Raw genomic sequence first — 19,591 nt, 5'->3', positions numbered from 1 at the left:
GGTCCCAGGTGCCAGCCGAGGGCCAGCCTGTCAGCAGCTTCTCAGGCCTGCAGTGAACTCTTCGCTGCAGCCATCACTTCCAAGGTCACACAGGTGGTCATGGGTCCAGTTCAGACCCAGCCAGCCGGGCTTCAGAACTGCACTGTCCCGAGTGAGACCAGGTCAGTTTTGAGTGACTGGTGGGTTTGTGGGTTTATGCGAGAGGTGCTCACCTCCATCTGAGGAACCCTGACAGCAGCTGTGCTCTCGACAGGGCTCTGGTCCTGCTGGCTTAGACAGCCGGGGGGTTGACTAAGGCCACCTCATGGAACCTCAGGGCAGGGATGGGGCGTGGTGGTTAGACCTTGGAGAAGAGCCAGGAATGGCTAGTGAGCGACATCTCGAACATTGGAGAAACTACCTTTTGGCCTCAGATCTCATTTTATCTTCTCTGCTGGCAAACCAGCTCTCCCTCTTCTGGCCCCAGGGTAAGAACAGCAACCAGTTCTCCCACAGTGGCCAAGTTTGGGGGCCACGGGGTTGTGTGGTGCCATGGCCTCTGAGTGGAGCAGGAGCAGAGAATCAAAGCTGGCTCAGGCAGCTTTGAAGGAGGCACATGTCCTGCAGGCCCTCCAGCAAAGGAAGGATTTGCACATTCCACGGGGCTGCTGGCAGCTGCCAAGGAGGGGAGGGGGTTCCTGGGTCTAGTAGGGGGCAGCTGATGAGATAGCTGCAGGCTGAAGTCTCTGGGTCTCTGGGTATGGCCACCGTGTGAGAGTCCGCTGGGTCTGCGGGTGTCTCCTCAGCTCTGCGTATACAATTGTAAAGAACCATCTGGAACAAGAACTGTTAAGGTGGGACAGATGCATTGAAGCCCCTGAAGCTGCATCCCTTTCTTGCCAGGATGGTCAGCAGGAAGCAGTGCTGCATTCCTGGAGGAAGGGCAATTCTCAATCCACACAAGCCAAGGGGAGGTAAAGATGGTGGTCCCCACGTGTCTAGGCTGTGGTCCCATAGGGTCCATCAGGGTCCCCATCGTCTCCCCATTCCATTCAACGGTCTGGCCCCTGGTAAGACCGGGTGGGTTCAGGCAGGTGACGGCACCTCAGGCTCCCCGAGAGCAGCCCAGCTGAGCCACCGTGTGGCACATTGACGGTGTCCTGACCCTGCTGCTCTGTCCTCTCCCCCGTGGAGTGTGGTTTGCACTCGTGTGGGAGCTCTGCCGTCTGCAGCACGAGAAGCATAAGGGTGGTCCTGGCCCTGATGGGTACCCACGGTCACATTCACCGCCAGCATCACTAGGCATCCTCAGGACCACCAGTCGGGCTGGGCTGGTGCAGGGAAGATCCACCAGGCTGCAAGCAGCATGTTCAGTGTTGGGGCTGAGCAGGACCACGGCAAGTGAGTTCAGTGCCCGGGGATGAGTGGGAGGCGTAGGTCCCACTCGGGCCACCTGTGCACCTTGGAAGTGCTCCAGACGAGCCTCCCAGGCTCTTCAGTTCCACAAAAGTGGGCTATTCCTCAAGGTGGGGTGGGGACAGTTGGGAGTGTTCTCCACCAGCAGGCCCCTGTGTGCCCACTCCTGTGGCAGATCTCAGGTCCTACGTTGCCACAGTCTCCCCGGGCTCTTCTCTACAACAGCTGCTGGGCTCAGCCTCGCATGTGCCAGGTCCTACCTGCTGACTACCCAGAGGCCAGGTCTCATCGAAAAACTTCGAGAGATACAAACAGCAGAAGCTACTCTACTCTTCAGAATTAGAACAAAATCATTTCAAAATTTTGCCTTGTGCCTCCCAGGAGCTTCTTGCAATAACAAAGTCCACGTGGCTGAAATAGGTGCCAGTGAGACTTGACCAGCACATCACCTGAGGAGACGTGCAGGGGTGAGCGAAAGGGCAGAGCTGATGAGCGCAGGGAGCAAGAAGCCACCACGCTGTCGCTCTGGCCCGCTCTGTGTCTTTCCCGAAGACCCAGGGGCTCTTCCTGACCCAGGGATCGAACCCACGTTTCCTGTGGCTCCTGCATTGGGAGGCAGATTCTTTACCACTGAGCCACCTGGGAAGCCCTATGGAATACTATGTATATTTGGTTTTGTTCAGTTGCTAAGTCATGTCCGACTCTTTGCGACCCCATGGGCTGTACCACACCAGGCTTCCCTGTCCTTTACCAACTCCCAGAGCTTGCTCAAACTCATGTCTATCTAGTTGGCAACGCCATACAACCATCTCATCTCTGTCACCCCTTTCTCCTGCTTTGATCTTTCACAGCATCAAGGTTTTTCCAATGAATCAGGTCTTCCCATCAGGTGGCTAAAGTATTAGAGCTTCGGCTTCAGCATTAGTCCTTCCAATGAATATTCAGAACTGATCTCCTTTAGGATGGACTGGTTGGATCTCCTGGCAGTGCAAGGGACTCTCAAGAGTCTTCTCCAACACCACAGTTCAAAAGCATCAATTCAGCACTCAGCTTTCTTTATGGTCCAATTCTCACATCCATACATGACTACTGGAAAAACCATAACTTTGACCATACATGGACCTTTGTTTGCAAAGTAATGTCTCTGCTTTTTTAATATGCTGCCTAGGTTTGTCATAGCCTTCCTTCCAAGGACCAAGCATCTTTTAATTTCATGGCTGCAGTAACAGCCTGCAGTGAATCTGGAGCCCAAGAAAATAAAATCTGTTACTGCTTCCACTTTTCCCCTCTGCCATAAGATCTTGGTTTTTTGAATGTTGAGTTTTAAGCCAGCTTTTTCACTCTCCTCTTTCACTCTCATCAAGAGGCTGTTATTCTCTTTGCTTTTTGCCATTAGAGTGGTATCATCTGCATATCTGAGGTTGGTGATAGTTCTTCCAGCAATCTTGATTCCAGCTTGTTATTCATCCAGCCTGGCATTCCACATGATATACTCTACATGTAAGTTAAAGAGATTAGAACAGGCAAGGGTCCTGTGGGGGAAGGGGAGAAGTGGGTGAACTTTTTGTTTAAATAAATCATGTTAACATAGGAATACAAATGGCCAACAAGCATATGAACACACCCAGTTTCATGAACATCTAGGAAATACAAATTAATGCAAGACATTTTTTTCACCCATTAGATTAAAAAAGAAAGAATACCATATCTGAATAAGCCACACTTCTGTTTTATTAGCATTAATATTTAATTATCTTAATATGCAGCACTGTGCACAAATCTGATCTTAGAAGAAACCAAGTCCAAACATTGGAATTGACCACTCCTGAAGCGCCAGGACTCAGCTGCCAGAAGGAGCCTCCCCTAACCCCAGCAGGAGCCCCCTGAGCCCAGGGTCAGTGGAGGTGGGAGTAGGGGAGGCATCAGAGCCAGAGGCCACTGGCTGCTCTGGGCTCAGCCTGGCACCAGCAGAGCCCTCGCCTCCCGCTTGCAGGCCAGAGGGCAGGGAGCGCCATTAACCAGCAGAGCCAATGTCCTCCTGGACAGGAGTTTAAGTACTCACACGGGGCAGCGCGGTGGACACCTGCGCCCTGCCGTCCGGGGGCCGCTGCGCCCCTCGCTCGCTCTCTCCTCAGCTGCTCGCTTTCATCCGTGTGTCCAGAGAGGTGTCCTCTCTGTCCTTCCGCGCTCACACTGGCCTGTCCTCCCAGCACCTGAGTGCCGGTCCTGCCCCTGCAGCTCACTCGACCCTCTACTGCCTGGGCTGCTCCTCTGCTCCCACCGCTGGGAATCCGGCCTGCTCCCCCACAACCCTGAGCATGGGGCTCAAGAAGACACCCATTCTGTCTTTGCTCCCAGGGAGCCGGGAGAGCAGAGGGTCGGGCGGAGGCAGGGCCGCCCTCCGGCAGCGCCTGAATGTTCACCAGGAGGCGCCCAGTTGGTGGGCGGGGGGATACCCGGGGCGGGAACCCCGGAGTCCGAGCCGCCGAGCCCGGAGTCCGAGCCGCGGACGCACCCGCCTCGGACGTGCGGGGCCTACTCCATCTGCTTCAGCACTCTGGAGAAGTTTTCTAGAGCGGTTTTGAAAGCTTGCAGCAAGAAAGCTCCGAGTTCATTGCTGGTTTCCTGAATGTCCGGGTCGAAACTCCCAAAGAGGGGTGTGGAGACCTGGATGTCGTCCCGGCCGGCGCGCTGCAGCACCGCGCGCAGGTCTGCCGCAATGGCGTCGTATTTCTGCTGGTCGAACTTGGACATGGCCAGCTCGTCCTGGGGGTAGGCGCTGCCCTCGGGGTAGCAGTCCCGGGGCACCGGGAACTCCACGCACCGCAGCCGGGGGAGCTCGCAGAGCGCGGCGAAGAGGCGCCGGAGCGCGCGGCCCGACAGCGGGTTCCCCAGGAAGCGCAGCTCCCGCAGCCGGCGGCAGGTGCCCAGGGCCAGGCTCAGCGCACCCACGTGCCGGTCCTCGAGGCCGCACTCCTCCAGGGTCAGGGCCCTTAGCGTGGGGGCGGCCTGGCCCAGCAGCCGGTGGAAGGTGGCAGGGAACAGGTCCACCAGGCAATGCCCACTGAGGTCCAGCACCTCCAGGTGGGCTGCGTGGATGCAGTTCGCCAAGAAGGTCATGTCCTCGTGGTTCAGGGCGCAGTTGCCCACGTCTAGCACTCTCAGTGGCGTCCGGAGGGGGCTGCGGCAAGGTGGGAAATAGCAGCTGAGAGCAGGCCCTGGGGTGCTCTGAGGCCTTGGGGTGAATCCTGTCTCAGGGTGAATTCCGTCTCGGGCACAGCAGACTGCGGCTGAGGGCCACACCCACCTGCCCGGGACTCCACTCAGCCTGAGAACAGGACTGTGTTTTTCATTTTTAAGCAGTTGAACAAATCAAAATGAGAATATTTTGTGACATGTGAAAATCATATGAAATTCAAGTTTCAGTGCCCGTAAATCAAGTATAATCTGAACAAGGCAAGACCTTCCTGTACTTCCTGTCTGCGGCTGCCCCGGGGCAACAGAAGGGCTGGGTCACCAGACAGCGTGTAGCCACCCGCAGTAGAGGCTCAACTTTACCCGAAGACAGGCCTGGCCTTTGTCCTCAGCCACCAAAATCATCAGTCTCTTTTGTCAACAGGGCTCTGTGTGTTCACAAGCTTGTTGTGGGGCCGTGAGGAGGCTATGAATTGGCAGGAAACGAAACCCTGGCTTGGCTCCGAATGAAGCGCTGGAGTGTGCAGGCTTTAGGGCAGGGAGGGGTCTATTCTTAGCCTGCCAGGGACCTGAAGACCCTCCTGTGCTCTGAGTAGGAGTTCTTGCCCTGCCCAGGTGCTCTCACAGACCCACACCCGCCCTGGGGATTCCTGGCCTGAATCTGGGGTCACCTGGCTGAGCACCGAGCGCCAGGATGTGGGGGTCCACTCTCCACCTGCCCGCGGGGCTCCTTTCCCGCCTCACCCTGCATCTGTACTCTGGGCCCGGAGCTCCTGCGGTCTTCCCGCTGCCGACACAGTAGAGTGCCTGCTGTCCACCTGCCGCGGCTCTGCAGGCTGTGGCTCAGGCCCTGACCTGTGCGGAGTATTTCCACCGCCATCTCTCTCATGCCCACATCCATCCATAAGGAGCCCTCTCCCCAGCTGCCCTGCCCCAACCCTTGTGGGGGGCCTCCTGTGTGGAAAAGAGTCAAAGGGCAGGCCTGACTGCCAACGTGTGTCTGGGAGCTTGGATTTGGGAAAGGCCCCCCACTCAGCCGATAAGGGGCCCCTGGCATGAGCTGTCTGTACAAGCCACGTGGTGCCTGCTGACACAGGCCTCCTTCTGGGATCTGAAATCTCCATGCATGCCAGGCCGAGGTGCCCTCCCAACAAGCCCCCAGTGAAACCCCTGGGCCTGGTTCTCCAATGTGCTCCCCATGTGTCCGGAAAGGCAGACCCCAAGCCCACACACAAACACGACTGCCATGTGGCGGCGCCCTGGGACCCTCGGGACAGTCCTGCACTTGTGGAGCCTTGGGAAGCGCATTCACAGCCAGACGACCCGGCACAAGCCTGCAGGGCTGTCTTGTTGGCTCCGCCCTGACATCACCTCTCTTCCCGGAATATCTGCACACTTGGGCTTCAGTCAGCTGGTCGCTGAGAGCCCACCCAAAGCCCCAGAAGGTGTAGGCGTGTCATGTGTCAGGCCTAAGTGGGAGGGAGGCAGACAGGCATGTGCCCGTCATCACAGTCGGGGCTCCTCCCCCAGGACAGGCCCTGGGTGTGTGCCCTGTCTCCCCCGAGACCCGCGCCTTCCCCGGCAAATCTGCCTGGTGTCCGTCTGCTGTAATTCGACTCAGCAGTGAGTCTTCTCAGGGAGTCACCAACCTGGGAACTGTGGGAGGCCGGCCCTGTCTGCCGGTCTTCCCGTCTCTCCACCAGGTCTGCTGTGTGAGCCACGGGATCCAGGGCAACCCTTGTCCTGTGGGGCTGGTCACCCCAAGTCTGGCTCAGAGCCTCCAGGGCTGGCCGGGGCTCTTCCCCGCCCCTGTTCCTCCTCCCTGCTCCCTTCCTCACCTGTCCTTCACCCCCCAGCCCAGGTCACCCCTCCCGTGTCTCCCAGACCTGGCCACAGCCCCAGCTCAGGCCCTTCACCTGCAGGGTTCCTGCCGGTTCACTCTCCCCGGGCCCTCCACTCAGGGGTCAGCTCTCTGCTCAAAGGTCACCTTGGAAACTGACCTTCCCTGACCACAGAGCTGTCTTTTCCCTCCCACTTAGGCCTGACACACCACACACCTGGACCTTCTGGGGCTTTGGACGACCCTCAGCGAGTGTGCAGAACAGAGGGTCAGGGCAAACAGGTGATGTCGGGCGGAGCCAATGAGATGGCCCTGCAGGCTTGTGCCGGGTAGTCTGGCTGTGAACATGCTTCCCCAGGCATCACAAGCTCAGGACTGTCCCGAGGGTCCCAGAGCATGGCCACACGGCAGTTGTGTTTGTGTGTGGGTTCAGGGCCTGCCTTTCCTGAGCTGGGAAACTACCTGGTTGAGGAGCAGAGATGGGGGACGGGGAGGGGGGCCCAGGTGCCCCAGGGAAGAGAGGCCGTGCAGGCCCTGGCCAGCCACTGCATAAAGGAAAAATTCTTGTAAGCCAAGGGCTCCCTAAACCAGAGAAGATGTCCTCACACTCCCTGGCTCAGAAATAAGAAGTTATTTTCCATAATTTTTGTAAGTATATTCACAGCTGGTGGCTGCCAAGGTGGCAATCCGCGGTGGTGCCCTCCCCTGGCCTGGTGACCGGCCCTCACCACACCGTGAGCAGCAGCATCAGCATTGGCATCGTACTCTGCAGGGAAGTTTACAGGAGCTGGGCCTCTGTCCAGAGGGCCTGTGGAGGGGCCTATGAGCCAAGGAGTTGAGGTCGCCTATAGCTCAGATGGTAAAGAATGTGCCTGTGATGCAGGCGACCCCGGTTTGACTCCTTGTCAGGAAGATCCGCTGGAGAAGGGATAGGCTACCCACTCCAGTATTCTTGGACTTCCCTTGTGGCTCAGCTGGTAAAGAATCCACCTGAAATGCAGGAGGCCTGGCCTGGGTTGGGAAGATCCCCTGGAGAAGGGAAAGGCTAGCCACCCCAGTATTCTGGCCTGGAAAATTCCATGGACTGTAGAGTCCATGGGGCTGCAAAGAGTCGGACACGACTGAGTGACTTTTACTTTTCACTTTTTTTCACTGACAGTCATGGAAATGATCATGGAAGTGGATTATTCCACTTTCCCACCGGACAGGCCTTCAGGAGAGACCACAGCTGCCCCCACAGGGCTCCTGTCTTGCCCACATAAGCCCCAGCACCGGGGTGATTTGTTACACCGACAGGTAATTAATACAATGTGATGGAGTTACTTCTATATTGCCTGCTTGCTAATCAGGACCCTTCTCTTTTCCTTGCCAACTGGAGAGTCTCCTTTGAGGCATGGGGCTCCCAGGTGGCCCCTAACTCCAGTCCCAGCCAGGCCTCCTCCCGCCCCGTGGGTCCTCTCTGGCTGCTCTGGGCTGGGCAAAACCCAGAGGGATGGGGTCTTGTGCCTTGTAAGTAACCAGGTCTGCGCACAGCCCTGGGCCGCCCTGACCTGGGCTAAGGGGCTGAGTGCAGATGTCCCCCACCCCACCCCACCCCCGCCCCCCTCCTTCGGGTCATCGCAGACTCACCCAAGCAGTGTCTGCAGCTTCCCGGTCAGCGTGGAGAAGGCCACGTGCAGCTCTGTGAGCTGCGTCATCCCACTGAGTGCCTGGGAGATGGAGGCGAGCAGTGGCTCCCCGCTGTCGGGGGCGGGGGTGCCGGCTGGGGGTGCGTCAAAGGCCTTGGCGGGCAGGGTGAGCGAGACCAGCCGCGGGAAGCCCCCCTGGGCCAGAAGCTGCTGCACATGGCCCGCGTGCAGACGCACGTTGTGCACCACCTCCAGACGGCGCAGCTCGCGAGGCCCTGCCAGGCGCAGCACGTGCAGCAGCTGCCCGGGGTCCAGGCTATCTGCCCGCAGTGAGAGGCAGCGCACGCGCAGAGGGCTGGGGCCCACCGGGCCCAGGGCACGTGCCACTACCTCAAAGTTGCCCGCAGTGATGAAGACATCGGCCAGGACCTCAACGGGGTGCCGGGCGGCACAGGGCTGCGACTGCAGCTCACAGCAGGTCCTGGCCAGCAGCTCTGTCCGGCCCCACCTGCCCAGTGCCCGCCCACAGGGGCACCTCTGCACCTGCACATCTCGGATGCCCGTGAGGTCGGCCACCCGCAGCCGCCGGCGGCCCCCACCCTGGAGCAAATGGTCGGCCAGGCCGTGCACGCAGGCCTCCAGGCAGGCCCGGCAGGCCCGGTCCCGCAGGTCCCCCGCATGGTCTGCACTCGGACCCAGCAGAGGGCCCAGCCGGAACTCCTCCAGCGGCCAGCGCTCCAGCAGAAGGCGGATCACAGCGGACTGCTCCAGCAGGTAGCTGGCTTTGAAGAGCAGTGGATATAGATTGTGGGCCACGGCGTCCAGGCTCTGCTGGGCCCCCGGGGGGTGGGACACCAGGGCCTCCGCGGAGATGAAGCGCAGCGACTGCATGGCTCACCTGCAGCCTGGGACAGGACCGAGCTGCCCCCTGTGCTTCTGACAAAGACCAGGCCACTTCTTGCCTATTTTTAGCTGCAGCTGCTGCAAGCAGCTTGCCTTAGACGGGGTGGGGAGCCAGCCCTCTGGTCATCTGATGGCTATTTTTGTCCTGGGTGCCCATTTGGCTCTGGCTGTGGAGGCGTCTGGCTGTGTCTGGCGTGTCTTGCAGACACTCAGCTGGGGAAAGCTGAGCTTGGCTGGGGGAGGGCACGGGCCCCTGGAATTGCCGCCAGTGTCCACTTCTGGGGTGGCCTGTCCTGGGGGCACCCATCCCCTCCGGGGAGTGGATCTGCCCCAGCCCTGGGCGGGCTCCACAGCTGGAAGGACCAGCAAGCCTTTCCTTGGATCCCTGGGCCTGAGTCCCTCCTTGGCCCTGCTTCCAGAGTCAGGGATGTGGCAGTGAGCACGGGTTGGCCTCTCCAATGACTGTCTCCTTATTTTAGGAGAAGATAAAGGCCCCTGAGGGGCTTAACCCTAACCTGACTTCATTGTCACTGAGGACCCAGGCTGGGAGCCATCCACCCCCATCCCACACTCGACTGCACTCCCACCGGTCCATGTGCCCCCAGCTGCGGGGCCTCCCTGAGCAGAATCCCCTGCAGCCCTGGGACCCATGCAGTATGTGGGGCTACAGGTGAGGTGGGGACCCTGGGATCCTGACACTCCCACAGCCTGGAGCCTGGGTCCTCACTCTGGAGGGTGGCAGAACGTGTGCCCCTGAACACGCAAGAGTATTCTGAGCTAAGGGTGCTTGGATCCCCTTTCTTCCTGAACGCAGGAAGGTGAGCCACCTTCCCTGAACTGGGAGGAGAGAGACAGTCTCATTGCCAGAGAGAGTCAGGATTGTTCCTTGTTAATGTTACTGCCTTGTGTGTTGAGTTACTTTCCCACAGTCACCTCGTCTCTCAGCTTAGTCCAGAAACACTTAGGCAACTAGGGTCTTCATCTCTTCATGAGGGCTCCCATGTCATAAAAGCTTACATGAAATAAATCTATGTGCTTTTCTCTAGTGACTCTGTTCTTTGTTACAGAGCCCCAGACCAAGATGGGCAGGGAAAAAAATTCTTCCTTCCTACAGCTCCCAGCTCTGATGGGTGTTAGATCATCATCCAGTGACTTGATGGTGCACGCTCCCTCCCGACTTCAGCATCTTTTAGGAGCTGATAGACTGTCCATACAATCCCTGATCTAGGGAGGGGACAAGGAGGACAGAAAGAGAGACAGAAAAACAGAGAGACAGAGACACAGCAAGACAGATCAAGAGACAGAGGAGGGGAAAGGTGGAAAGGACCCTGGGAGGGGAGGGTCAGGAGCCACTGGACTCCAGGAGGTGGGGTCTGGTAGGGGTGCAGGGGTGTGGGGGTGGGGTAGGAACTTGAGGGTGTGAGTGAGCATAGGGCTGGGGCTGTCATGCCTGGGGACCCACGTGGGCTGGGCCCTCCACCCCTCTGCCTGGGTCGGACCCCCCTCAGGGACCGTTCTGCCTGCTGTTTCCCTGGAGCCTCAGCAGTGCCTCCCTTGCGGGGTCATGGGGAGGTGTCATGCTCCAGGGGGGACCCCAGTATTGTCATGCAGGCAATGTGTGTGTGGAAAGTGGTGGGGGACCTCTTCTGATGTCCCCCCTGCCCCCCACAGGGCAAGAAACAAGGATGTGAACCAGGCAGACCCCAGGGGGCTTCTGCTGCCCAGCGCCCCATCCCCCAAAGTCATGGGGGTTGAGGTCCCTGGGGGAGGCATATCGATGATGACCCCGATGCAACAGAACCAGTAAAGGAAGCACATGCATGTATTAGAAAACAGTCCCATTTATTTATGGTCCTAAAATTTGGAATGGGGCTTCCCAGGTGGCACTAGTGGTAAAGAACTTGCCTGCCAATGCAGGAGACGTAAGAGATGCAGGTTCAATCCCTGGATGGGGAAGATTCCCTGGAGGAGGGCATGGCAACCCACTGCAGTATTCTTGCCTGGAGAATCCCATGGACAGAGGAGCCTGGTGGGCTACAGTCCAGAGGGTCTCAAAGAATTGGACAAGACTGAAGTGACTTGGCACAGCATATAAAATTTGGCATAGCCAGCATTGAAGCAGGGTAACAAGAAACAGAATTTACAGCGGCCAGCAGAGCACAAAGCTGAGGCCCCTGCCCTTCCAGTTGCTCCTGTCCAGGGGGTGATATCTGATGCCGCCCCCCCGGGGGGCCTGGGGGACCTGCAGGAGGAAGCACACTGAGGTCGTCCACTCAGGCTCTCCTGCCTGTGGTGAGGGGGCTCAGGGCCGTGTCCACACTGGCAGGACTTCCCTACAGAGGCTGGTGCGGACCTTCAACCCCAGCTGCTGTGCCCTTTCCCCACCCCACCTGGGGTCCCCCAGGACATGGGGATGCCGTGTCCTGACTCACGGGTGGAGCCAAGTCAAGTGCTGCTGGCCCCACACAGCTTGTTCGAAGGAAAAGAAATCCGAGATCCCAGCTAGACTCAGGAAACTCCCCCTGCACCCGGGACACACTTCATGGGGGCTGTGCCTGGGGAGAAGGTGCTCTTTAGGGGTCTAGGGCCTAATCCGTAGGTGGGAGTTGTTACCATTTACTAAGTTGGGAGAAACTTGGGGAGAACACCCAGATGCTCTTCTGGGATTTGGGGCCTGATCGGAAGGTGGAAGTTTGCACCATTTACTAAGATGTGTGAGATGTGGGGAGAAGACACACTCACACTGAGATGCTGTTTAGGGGTGTGGGGTCTGATCAGTACCTGGAAGTTGGTACCATTTACTACCATGGGAGGGACTTGGGGAGAAGCAGACACACTAACTCTGAGATGCTGCGCAGGCCTTTGGGCCTGATCAGTAAGTGAAAGTTTTTACCATTTGCTAATATGGCAGAGACTTTGGGAGAAGAGGACACACACACACACAGATTCTGTTCAGGGGTTTGGGGCCGAATCAGTAGGTCGACGTTGGTACCGTTTATTATGATGGGAGAGACTTGGGGAGAAGCAGACACGCTGACCCTGAGATGCTGTTCATGGATTTGGAAAGTGATCATGAGGTGGAGGTTGGTACCATTTACTAAGGTGGGAGAGACTGGGGGAGAAGAGGACACACTAACAGAGATGCTCTTTAGGGGTTTGGGGTCTGTTTGGAAGGTGGAAGTAGGTACCATTTACTAAAACGGGAGAGACTTGGAGAAATGAAGACACACTAACACTGATATGCTCTTCAGGGGTCTAGGGCCTAATCAGTAGGTGGAAGTTGGTACCATTTACTAAATTGGGAGAAACTTGGGGAGAATAAGACACACTAACACTCAGATGCTCTTCAGGAATTTGGAGATTTTTTAAATGATGGCCATTGTGACCAGTGTGGTCCCATCACTTCATGGGAAATAGATGGGGAAATAGTGGAAACAGTGTCAGACTTTATGTTTTTGGTCTCCAAAATCACTGCAGATGGTGACTGCAGCCATGAAATTAAAAGACACTTGCTCCTTGGAAGGAAAGTTTTGATCAACCTAGAATAGCATATTAAAAAGCAGAGATGTTACTTTGCCAACAAAGGTCTGTCTAGTTAAGGTTATGGTTTTTCCAGTGGTCATGTATGGATGTGAGATTTGGACTGTGAAGAAAGCTGAGCACCGAAGAACTGATGCTTTTGAACTATGGTGTTGGAGAAGACTCTTGGAGTCCCTTGGACTGCAAGGAGATCCAACCAGTCCATCCTAAAGGAGATCAGTCCTGGGTGTTCACTGGAAGGACTGATGCTGAAGCTGAAACTCCAGTACTTTGGCCACCTCATGTGAAGAGTTGACTCACTGGAAAAGACGCTGATGCTGGGATGGATTGGGGGCAGGAGGACAAGGGGACGACAGAGGATGAGATGGCTGGATGGCATCATCGACTCGATGGACATGAGTTTGAGTAAACTCTGAGAGCTGGTGATGGACAGGGAGGCCTGGCATGCTGCGATTCATGGGGTCGGACACGACTGAGTGAATGAAATGAACTGAGCTGATTGTGACCAGTGGGTGGTGATGCCTCATTGTAGTTTTGATTTACATTGATTTAGTAGTTAGTGAAGTGTTTTTGCATGTGTTCTAATACTTTACCTGTTGTGAATACAATTTACCTCTTGAAACTGGCTTCTTATGTTATGCCCGCTGTCCGAATCCCCCAGTGGGAAAAGATAAGACCTCCATGACAATGCAACACGCAAAGGAAGGGAAATTTATTGCTGACTCGAGCCAGGGCCCCTGCTGCAACCAACGCAGTGGTGCAAAGTCAGAGAGCCCCGAGCCCGTTTCCACGCACATTTATAGGGTGCTCGATTTCAAACATAAGCAGTGGGTAGTGGGCGCAAGCGGATTGGTTACATGTTTGCAAAGCAATTTTATTGGTACAAACTTTCACGCACGCAGGACTTCCCAGGGGACCTTCTCGGAGGTTTACTGGGCGCGTACTGATTAGCTGGTCTCTGGTGGCCTGTTGAGGGCAGATAATTACCCTACCCTTGGGAGAAACTGAAACTTAGGCCTACTCTTAGTTCAGGGAGCCTGTCATGGTGCTAGTCTTGACAGTCTCACACTTAAAAGTCAGCCCTGTTTTGAAGTATTTTTTGTTAATTAACCCAGGGACACTGCTTGAGGGCAGGTGTCCTTTACAGCCGCAAAGGCCTTGCAAATATTAGGAGCCCATCAGTTCCAACAAAAAGATCAAACCAGTCAATCCTAAAGGAAATCATCCCTGAATATTCGTTGGAAGGACTGATGCTGAAGCTGAAACTCCAATACTTTGGCCACCTGATGCCAAAAACTCACTCATTGGAAAAGACCCTGATGCTGGGAACGATCGAAGGTGGGAGGAGAAGGGGACGACAGAGGATGAGATAGTTGGATGGCATCACCGACTCAATGGACATGAGTCAGGGTAAACTCTGGGAGTTAGTGATGGACAGGGAGCCTGTGCTGCAGGCCATGGGACACGACTGAGCGACTAGAACTGAACTGAGCTGAGCTGTGCTGCAGTTTTAAAGGTGTTGTTATGGGAAACTGCCACAAGGGAGCTGCATTCCTTCATGCCCAAATCAGTTTCCTCAGGCAACCAGAGCCTTAAGAGTTAGAGTTCCTGTTGTCAATTGGAGCGAAATGTGCCAGAAGTCACCAAAAGCTGTGTCTCTTGACTTGTGTAACAAAGGTGTTTTTTTTTTTCCCCCACAGCTGTACAGAATTATTGTAGGTGGGCTTCCTGGTAAAAAAATCCACCTGCAGTGCAATGAAAGAGTTTCAGGTTTGATCCCTGGGTCAGGAAGATCCCCTGGAGAAGTGAATGGCTACTCACTCCAGTATTCTTGCCTGGAGAATCCCATGGACAGAGGACCCTGACAGTTACAGTCCATGGGGTTGTAAAAGAGTTGGACGTGACTTAATGACTAAAGAACAACAACAATAGTTATACCCATGGATATGTCTGATGAGCTTAGTTTTTTTCACATATAGGTGTTTAGTACTTTCCTTTCTGTACAGTAGGTCCTTGTTGATTAATCTACTTTGTATGTATTAGCGTGTATAATTCAGTGCCAAACACCTGATATATCTCATGCCCCTTCTTTCTTCTTTAGTAACCATAAGCTTGTTTTTTAAGTCTCTGAGTCTATGTGTATTTTCTCAGTTAATTCATTGATGTGTGTTCTTTAGAGTTCACTTACAAGTGGTATTGTGTCCAGATTATTCCTAACCTCCTAATTTATGCCTTTCCTTCTTTTTTCTTTGTAAATATGCTTGTTTTCTAAGCTCTTGAATATGTTTATGTTTTCCCAATTAAGTTGTTGGCATATATGTTAAGATTTTAAGTGATATTTTATTATATTTGTCTTTTCATTCCGACTTATTTCAATCAGTATGATTATCCCTAAGATTTATCTATGCTCCTGCGATTTTTTTCCATTCTTTTTCATGGCTGAGTCATATTCTATTGTGTACATATATCACTTATTTATACCTTCATCTGTCCATTCACATTTTCTGTGCTGCCATGTCTGTTGTAAATGGTGCTGCAGTGCATGCTTACTTGCATCTGCGTTTTTTAAATCTTGTGTTCTCCCAATATACTCTTCATTTGTTCCTTGTGGATCATGTACTAGTTCTATTTTTCCTTCTAAAGGTACTTCTGTACTGTTCTCTGTAGTGGCTGTTACCGTTTACATTCCACCAGCAACATAAAAGGGTATGGTTTCCTTTTTACCATGGCCTCACCACTAGTTATTTTTCCAGAAATTTTCATTTTGGCCATTCACAGTGGGCAAATTAATCTCTCAAACAGTTCACAATGTTGGGCATGTTTTCAAGGGCTTTCTTTAAAAACAAATAGTGTGAGTAAAATTAACTGTTGAAATTATATTTTTTATACTCTCCCTAGTTTTTGTTTTCCCTGCTTACCAATGTAATTTTTTGAGGGCAGGTGTGATTTACAGCCCATCAGTCTGGGTAAAAGTAACTGCATGTAAACAGTAATTCCCATGTTGTTGTTGTGCCGTGCACCTCTCTATAATAGTCTTTACCATTTATTTTCCACCAACTCCATAAAAGTAATACCTCTTCTCCATTCCTATCCCACCATTTATTCTTTGAAAGTGAAAGTGAAAGTCGCTCACTCATGTCCGACTCTTTGCGACCCCATGGACTACACAGTCCATGGAATTCTCCAGGGCAGAATACTGGAGTGGGTAGCCTTTGCCTTCTTCTGGGGATCTTCCCAACCTAGGGATTGAACCCAGGTCTCCCAGATTGCAGGCAGATACTTTACCAGCTGAGCTACAGGGGAAGTCCATTTATTATTTGTCTTAATAATTTGTAATGTTCAGCACATTTTCATGGGCTATATTTTAAATAGTGTGATTGAAATCTACTGTGGTAATATTCTTCCTCCATGCAGAGTCGGACAAAACTTAGCGACTCAACAACCATCTGGATCCTGGTGAATATTAAATGCGCAGCAGCACAGTTCTTCATGGTTGTTAATGGTCACAAGGTGGCAGCATTACTTCATGTCACACTCTTCCTTTTTTCCCCCAGTAATTTCCTTTTATTTCCTATTGAAATATAGTTGATTTCTGACGTTGTGTTTGTTTCAAGTGTACAAGAACTCAATTCAGTTATATTAATGCATAGGCATTTATCAATTCTTTTTTTTTTTTTTTGCATATAGGTGATTTGTTGTTCAGTCACTCAATTGTGTCTCTTTGCGGCCCCATGGACTGCATCATGCTAGGCTTCTCTGTCCATTACAAACTCCCAGCTTGCTCAAACTCATGTCCATTGAGTTGGTGATGCCATCTAACCATCTCATCCTCTGTTGTCCCCTTCTCCTCCTGCCTTCAATCTTTCCCAGCATCAGGGTCTTTTCCAATAAGTCAGTTCTTTACATCAGGTGGCCAAAACATTGGAGCTTCAGCTTTAGCATCAGTCCTTCCAATGAATATTCAGGACTGATTTCCCTTAGGATTGACTGGTTTGATCTCCTTGCAGTCCAAGGGACTCTCCAGAATCTTCTCTAGCACCACAGTTTGAAAGCATCAGTTCTTCAGTGCTCAGCCTTCTTTATTTCCAATGTCAGCCCCAGGACACTCTGATTGGCTTGGGACCCAAGCTAACCAGCCTCCAGGGGTGTGACACCAGCCCAGGTCACTGTGCCCTGAGGGGAATAATGTCAGCATTTCTTCTTTGTTTCTTCTGTTTTAATGTCATCATTTGAAATGGAGTATACAGGTGAATTACAATATTGTGGGTGTTTTTTTTTTTTTCCTTCTACCACAATTTGTTTCATTTCCATTAATATGTAGATATATATATATATATATATTTTTTTTTTGTTTGTTTGTTTTTGTTTTTGTTTTTTCCATATAAACTATTACAGGGTGTGGGCTAAGTGTCTTTGTGTTATACAGTGGGTCCTGGTCATTTACTTTATAAAGAGTAGTGTGCATATATTAGTCTGAGTCAACTCATTTCTCCATGCCCCACATCTTTAAGTCTGCGAGGCTGTGTCTCTGGGCAAGTTCATGTGTATCCATCTTTATGTTACACCTAGAAGTGATATCATCTGATACTTGTCTCTCCCTGTCTCCCTTACATCACTCAGAATGATCATCTCTACTTTCTTTCCTGGGGCTGGACTTGGCATTGTTTCCTACTTCTTTGTGTTTGAGAAATGCTGCATTGTGTGCATGTGCCCCACCACCGATCCATTCACCTGTGCTTCTACAGCTACCGTGATCGCCTGTCATGACTACTGTACCCTGTGGGGCCAAAATCACAGGGTTACACATATCTTTTAAAATCTTGGTTGTCTCAACCCCACTCCAGTCCAGACATGAGACAGAAGCCTGCTCAGACTCCAGGGATGGGATAACAGAACAAGTCAGGGAGATTGCAGGGAATAAACTAAACATTGCTTCCCCTCTGCTCCTTTTCTTTAATCTCATGGTGAAGCTAAGTTGGAATTGAGTAAATTTGTAGTTTTGTGCTTGCTGTCAGTGTACAAACCACCTGATTCAGTTATGACATATACATACAGCATATCTATTCTTTTTTGGGTTCTTTTGCCATAGAGGTTATTGCAGAAGGTCAAGCAAAGTTCCATATGCTGAACATCAGGTTGTTCTTGAGCATCTATTAGAGATACAGATTTCTGTGTATATGTTAGCTCCTGCCTCCTAATTCATCCCTACCTTTTCTTTTCTGTTTTTGTTATTGTTGTTTTTGCAATCTTCTGTTTGTGCTTGAATTCTTAGAGTCCCTTTTTGTGTTGTAAATTGGGTCCTTTGCATCTCTCTCTCTCTCTCTTTTTAAATTTTTCCTAGAAGGGACATCAAAGGCTATGGTCTTCCTCCATCTGGCTGACTTCCCTTAATGTATGGTCCTCCAAGTTCCATTTTCCTGGTGATCAGTGGCATAATTTCATAATTTCAGTGGTGATTTTTCATAGCTGGGTAATGGTGGTGGCAGGTCAGAAAGCAACAGTTAGAACTGGGCATGGAACAACAGACTGGTTCCAAATAGGAAAATTAGTACGTCAAGGCTGTATATTGTCAACCTTCTTATTTAACTTATATGCAGGGTACATCATGAGAAACGCTGGGCTGGAGGAAGCACAGGCTGGAATCAAGATTGCTGGGAGAAATATCAATAACCTCAGATATGCAGATGACACCACCCTTATGACAGAAAGTGAAGAACTAAAGAGCCTCTTGATGAAGGTGAAAGAGAAGAGTGAAAAAGTTGGCTTAAAGCTCAACATTCAGAAAACTAAGATCATGGCATCTGGTCCCATCACTTCATGGCAAATAGATGGGGAAACAGTGGAAACAGTGGCTGACTTTATTTTTCTGGGCTCCAAAATCACTGCAGATGGTGATTGCAGCCATGAAATTAAAAGACACTTACTCCTTGGAAGGAAAGTTATGACCAACCTAGACAGCATATTAAAAAGCAGAGACATTACTTTGTCAACAGAGGTCCGTCTAGTCAAAGCTATGGTTTTTCCAGTGGTTGTGAATGGATGTGAGAGTTGGACTATAAACAAAGCTGAGCGCTGAAGAATTGATACTTTTGAACTGTGGTGTTGGAGAAGACTCTTGAGAGTCCTTTGGACTGCAAGGAGATCCAACCAGTCCAGCCTCAAGGAGAGCAGTCCTGAATATTCATTGGAAGGACTGATGCTGAAGCTGAAACTCCAGTACTTTGGCCACCTGATGCAAAGAGCTGACTCATTTGAAAAGACCCTGATGCTGGGAAAGATTGAGGGCAGGAGGAGAAGGGGACGACAGAGGATGAGATGGTTGGATGGCATCAACGACTCAGTGGACGTGAGTTTGGGTGAACTCCGGGAGTTGGTGATGGACAGGGAGGCCTGGTGTGCTGCAGTTCATGGGGTTGCAAAGAGTTGGACACAACTGAGCGACTGAACTGAACTGGATGGTGGTGGTTTACTCAGTAAGTCATGCCCAACTCTTGAAACCCCATGGACTATACTCTGCCAAGCTCCTCTCTCCATGGAAATCTCCAGGCAAGGACACTGGAGTGGGTTGCCATTTACTTGTCCAGGGCATCTTCCCTACCCAGGGATTGAACCCAGGTCTCCTGCATTGCAGGCAGATTCTTTACCAACTGAGTTACAAGGGCCTTAGACATCAGAAGGGGGCAGAAGAGATACTCCCTTGCTAGTTTTTAGCAAGGCAAAACTTGTTAGCAAGCTGTTAATCATAGATAAACACCTCAAGGCTGAGAGAGTTGCAGGAGCTTCCTCTCCCACAAGGTACCTCCTGAGATTGTATTGTCACAAGGGGAGTTGTCTCAGGAGGAGATGTGTCTGGGTGAGATGTCTCTGGTTGAGATATATCGTATCCATAAAACATTGACATAAGTCTTGAGGAGAAACAGACCTCCAAACAAGATACATAGTTTCATTAACATGGCTTAAGAAAAACATTTCCATGAGTAAAATATATTGTTTTGCTGGGCAATTATCAGTTCAAGGTTTGGAGATAAGTTAGTTTCAGACAGAACTGATTACTGTCATAATAAAAAAGGATTAAAATGAGCCTCCTACA

General features: G+C 52.1%; 1 protein-coding gene across 1 annotated transcript; it reads right to left on the bottom strand.

Annotated features, from left to right (window-relative positions):
* Positions 1–3,121: 3,121 nt before the first annotated feature.
* On the bottom strand, positions 3,122–9,098 carry LRRC14B (leucine rich repeat containing 14B). The gene is made up of 2 exons (XM_020896724.2): positions 8,060–9,098; positions 3,122–4,576 (listed from the first exon to the last, which is right to left on the bottom strand). Exons 1-2 carry the CDS (start codon positions 8,947–8,949, stop codon positions 3,931–3,933), a joined length of 1,536 nt encoding a protein of 511 aa, XP_020752383.2. The 5' UTR covers positions 8,950–9,098; the 3' UTR covers positions 3,122–3,930.
* Positions 9,099–19,591: the final 10,493 nt, after the last annotated feature.

This window comes from Odocoileus virginianus, chromosome 14 (genome assembly GCF_023699985.2).
Source record: "Odocoileus virginianus isolate 20LAN1187 ecotype Illinois chromosome 14, Ovbor_1.2, whole genome shotgun sequence".
NCBI lineage: Eukaryota > Metazoa > Chordata > Mammalia > Artiodactyla > Cervidae > Odocoileus > Odocoileus virginianus.
This window is presented reverse-complemented; position numbering and strand designations above follow the sequence as displayed.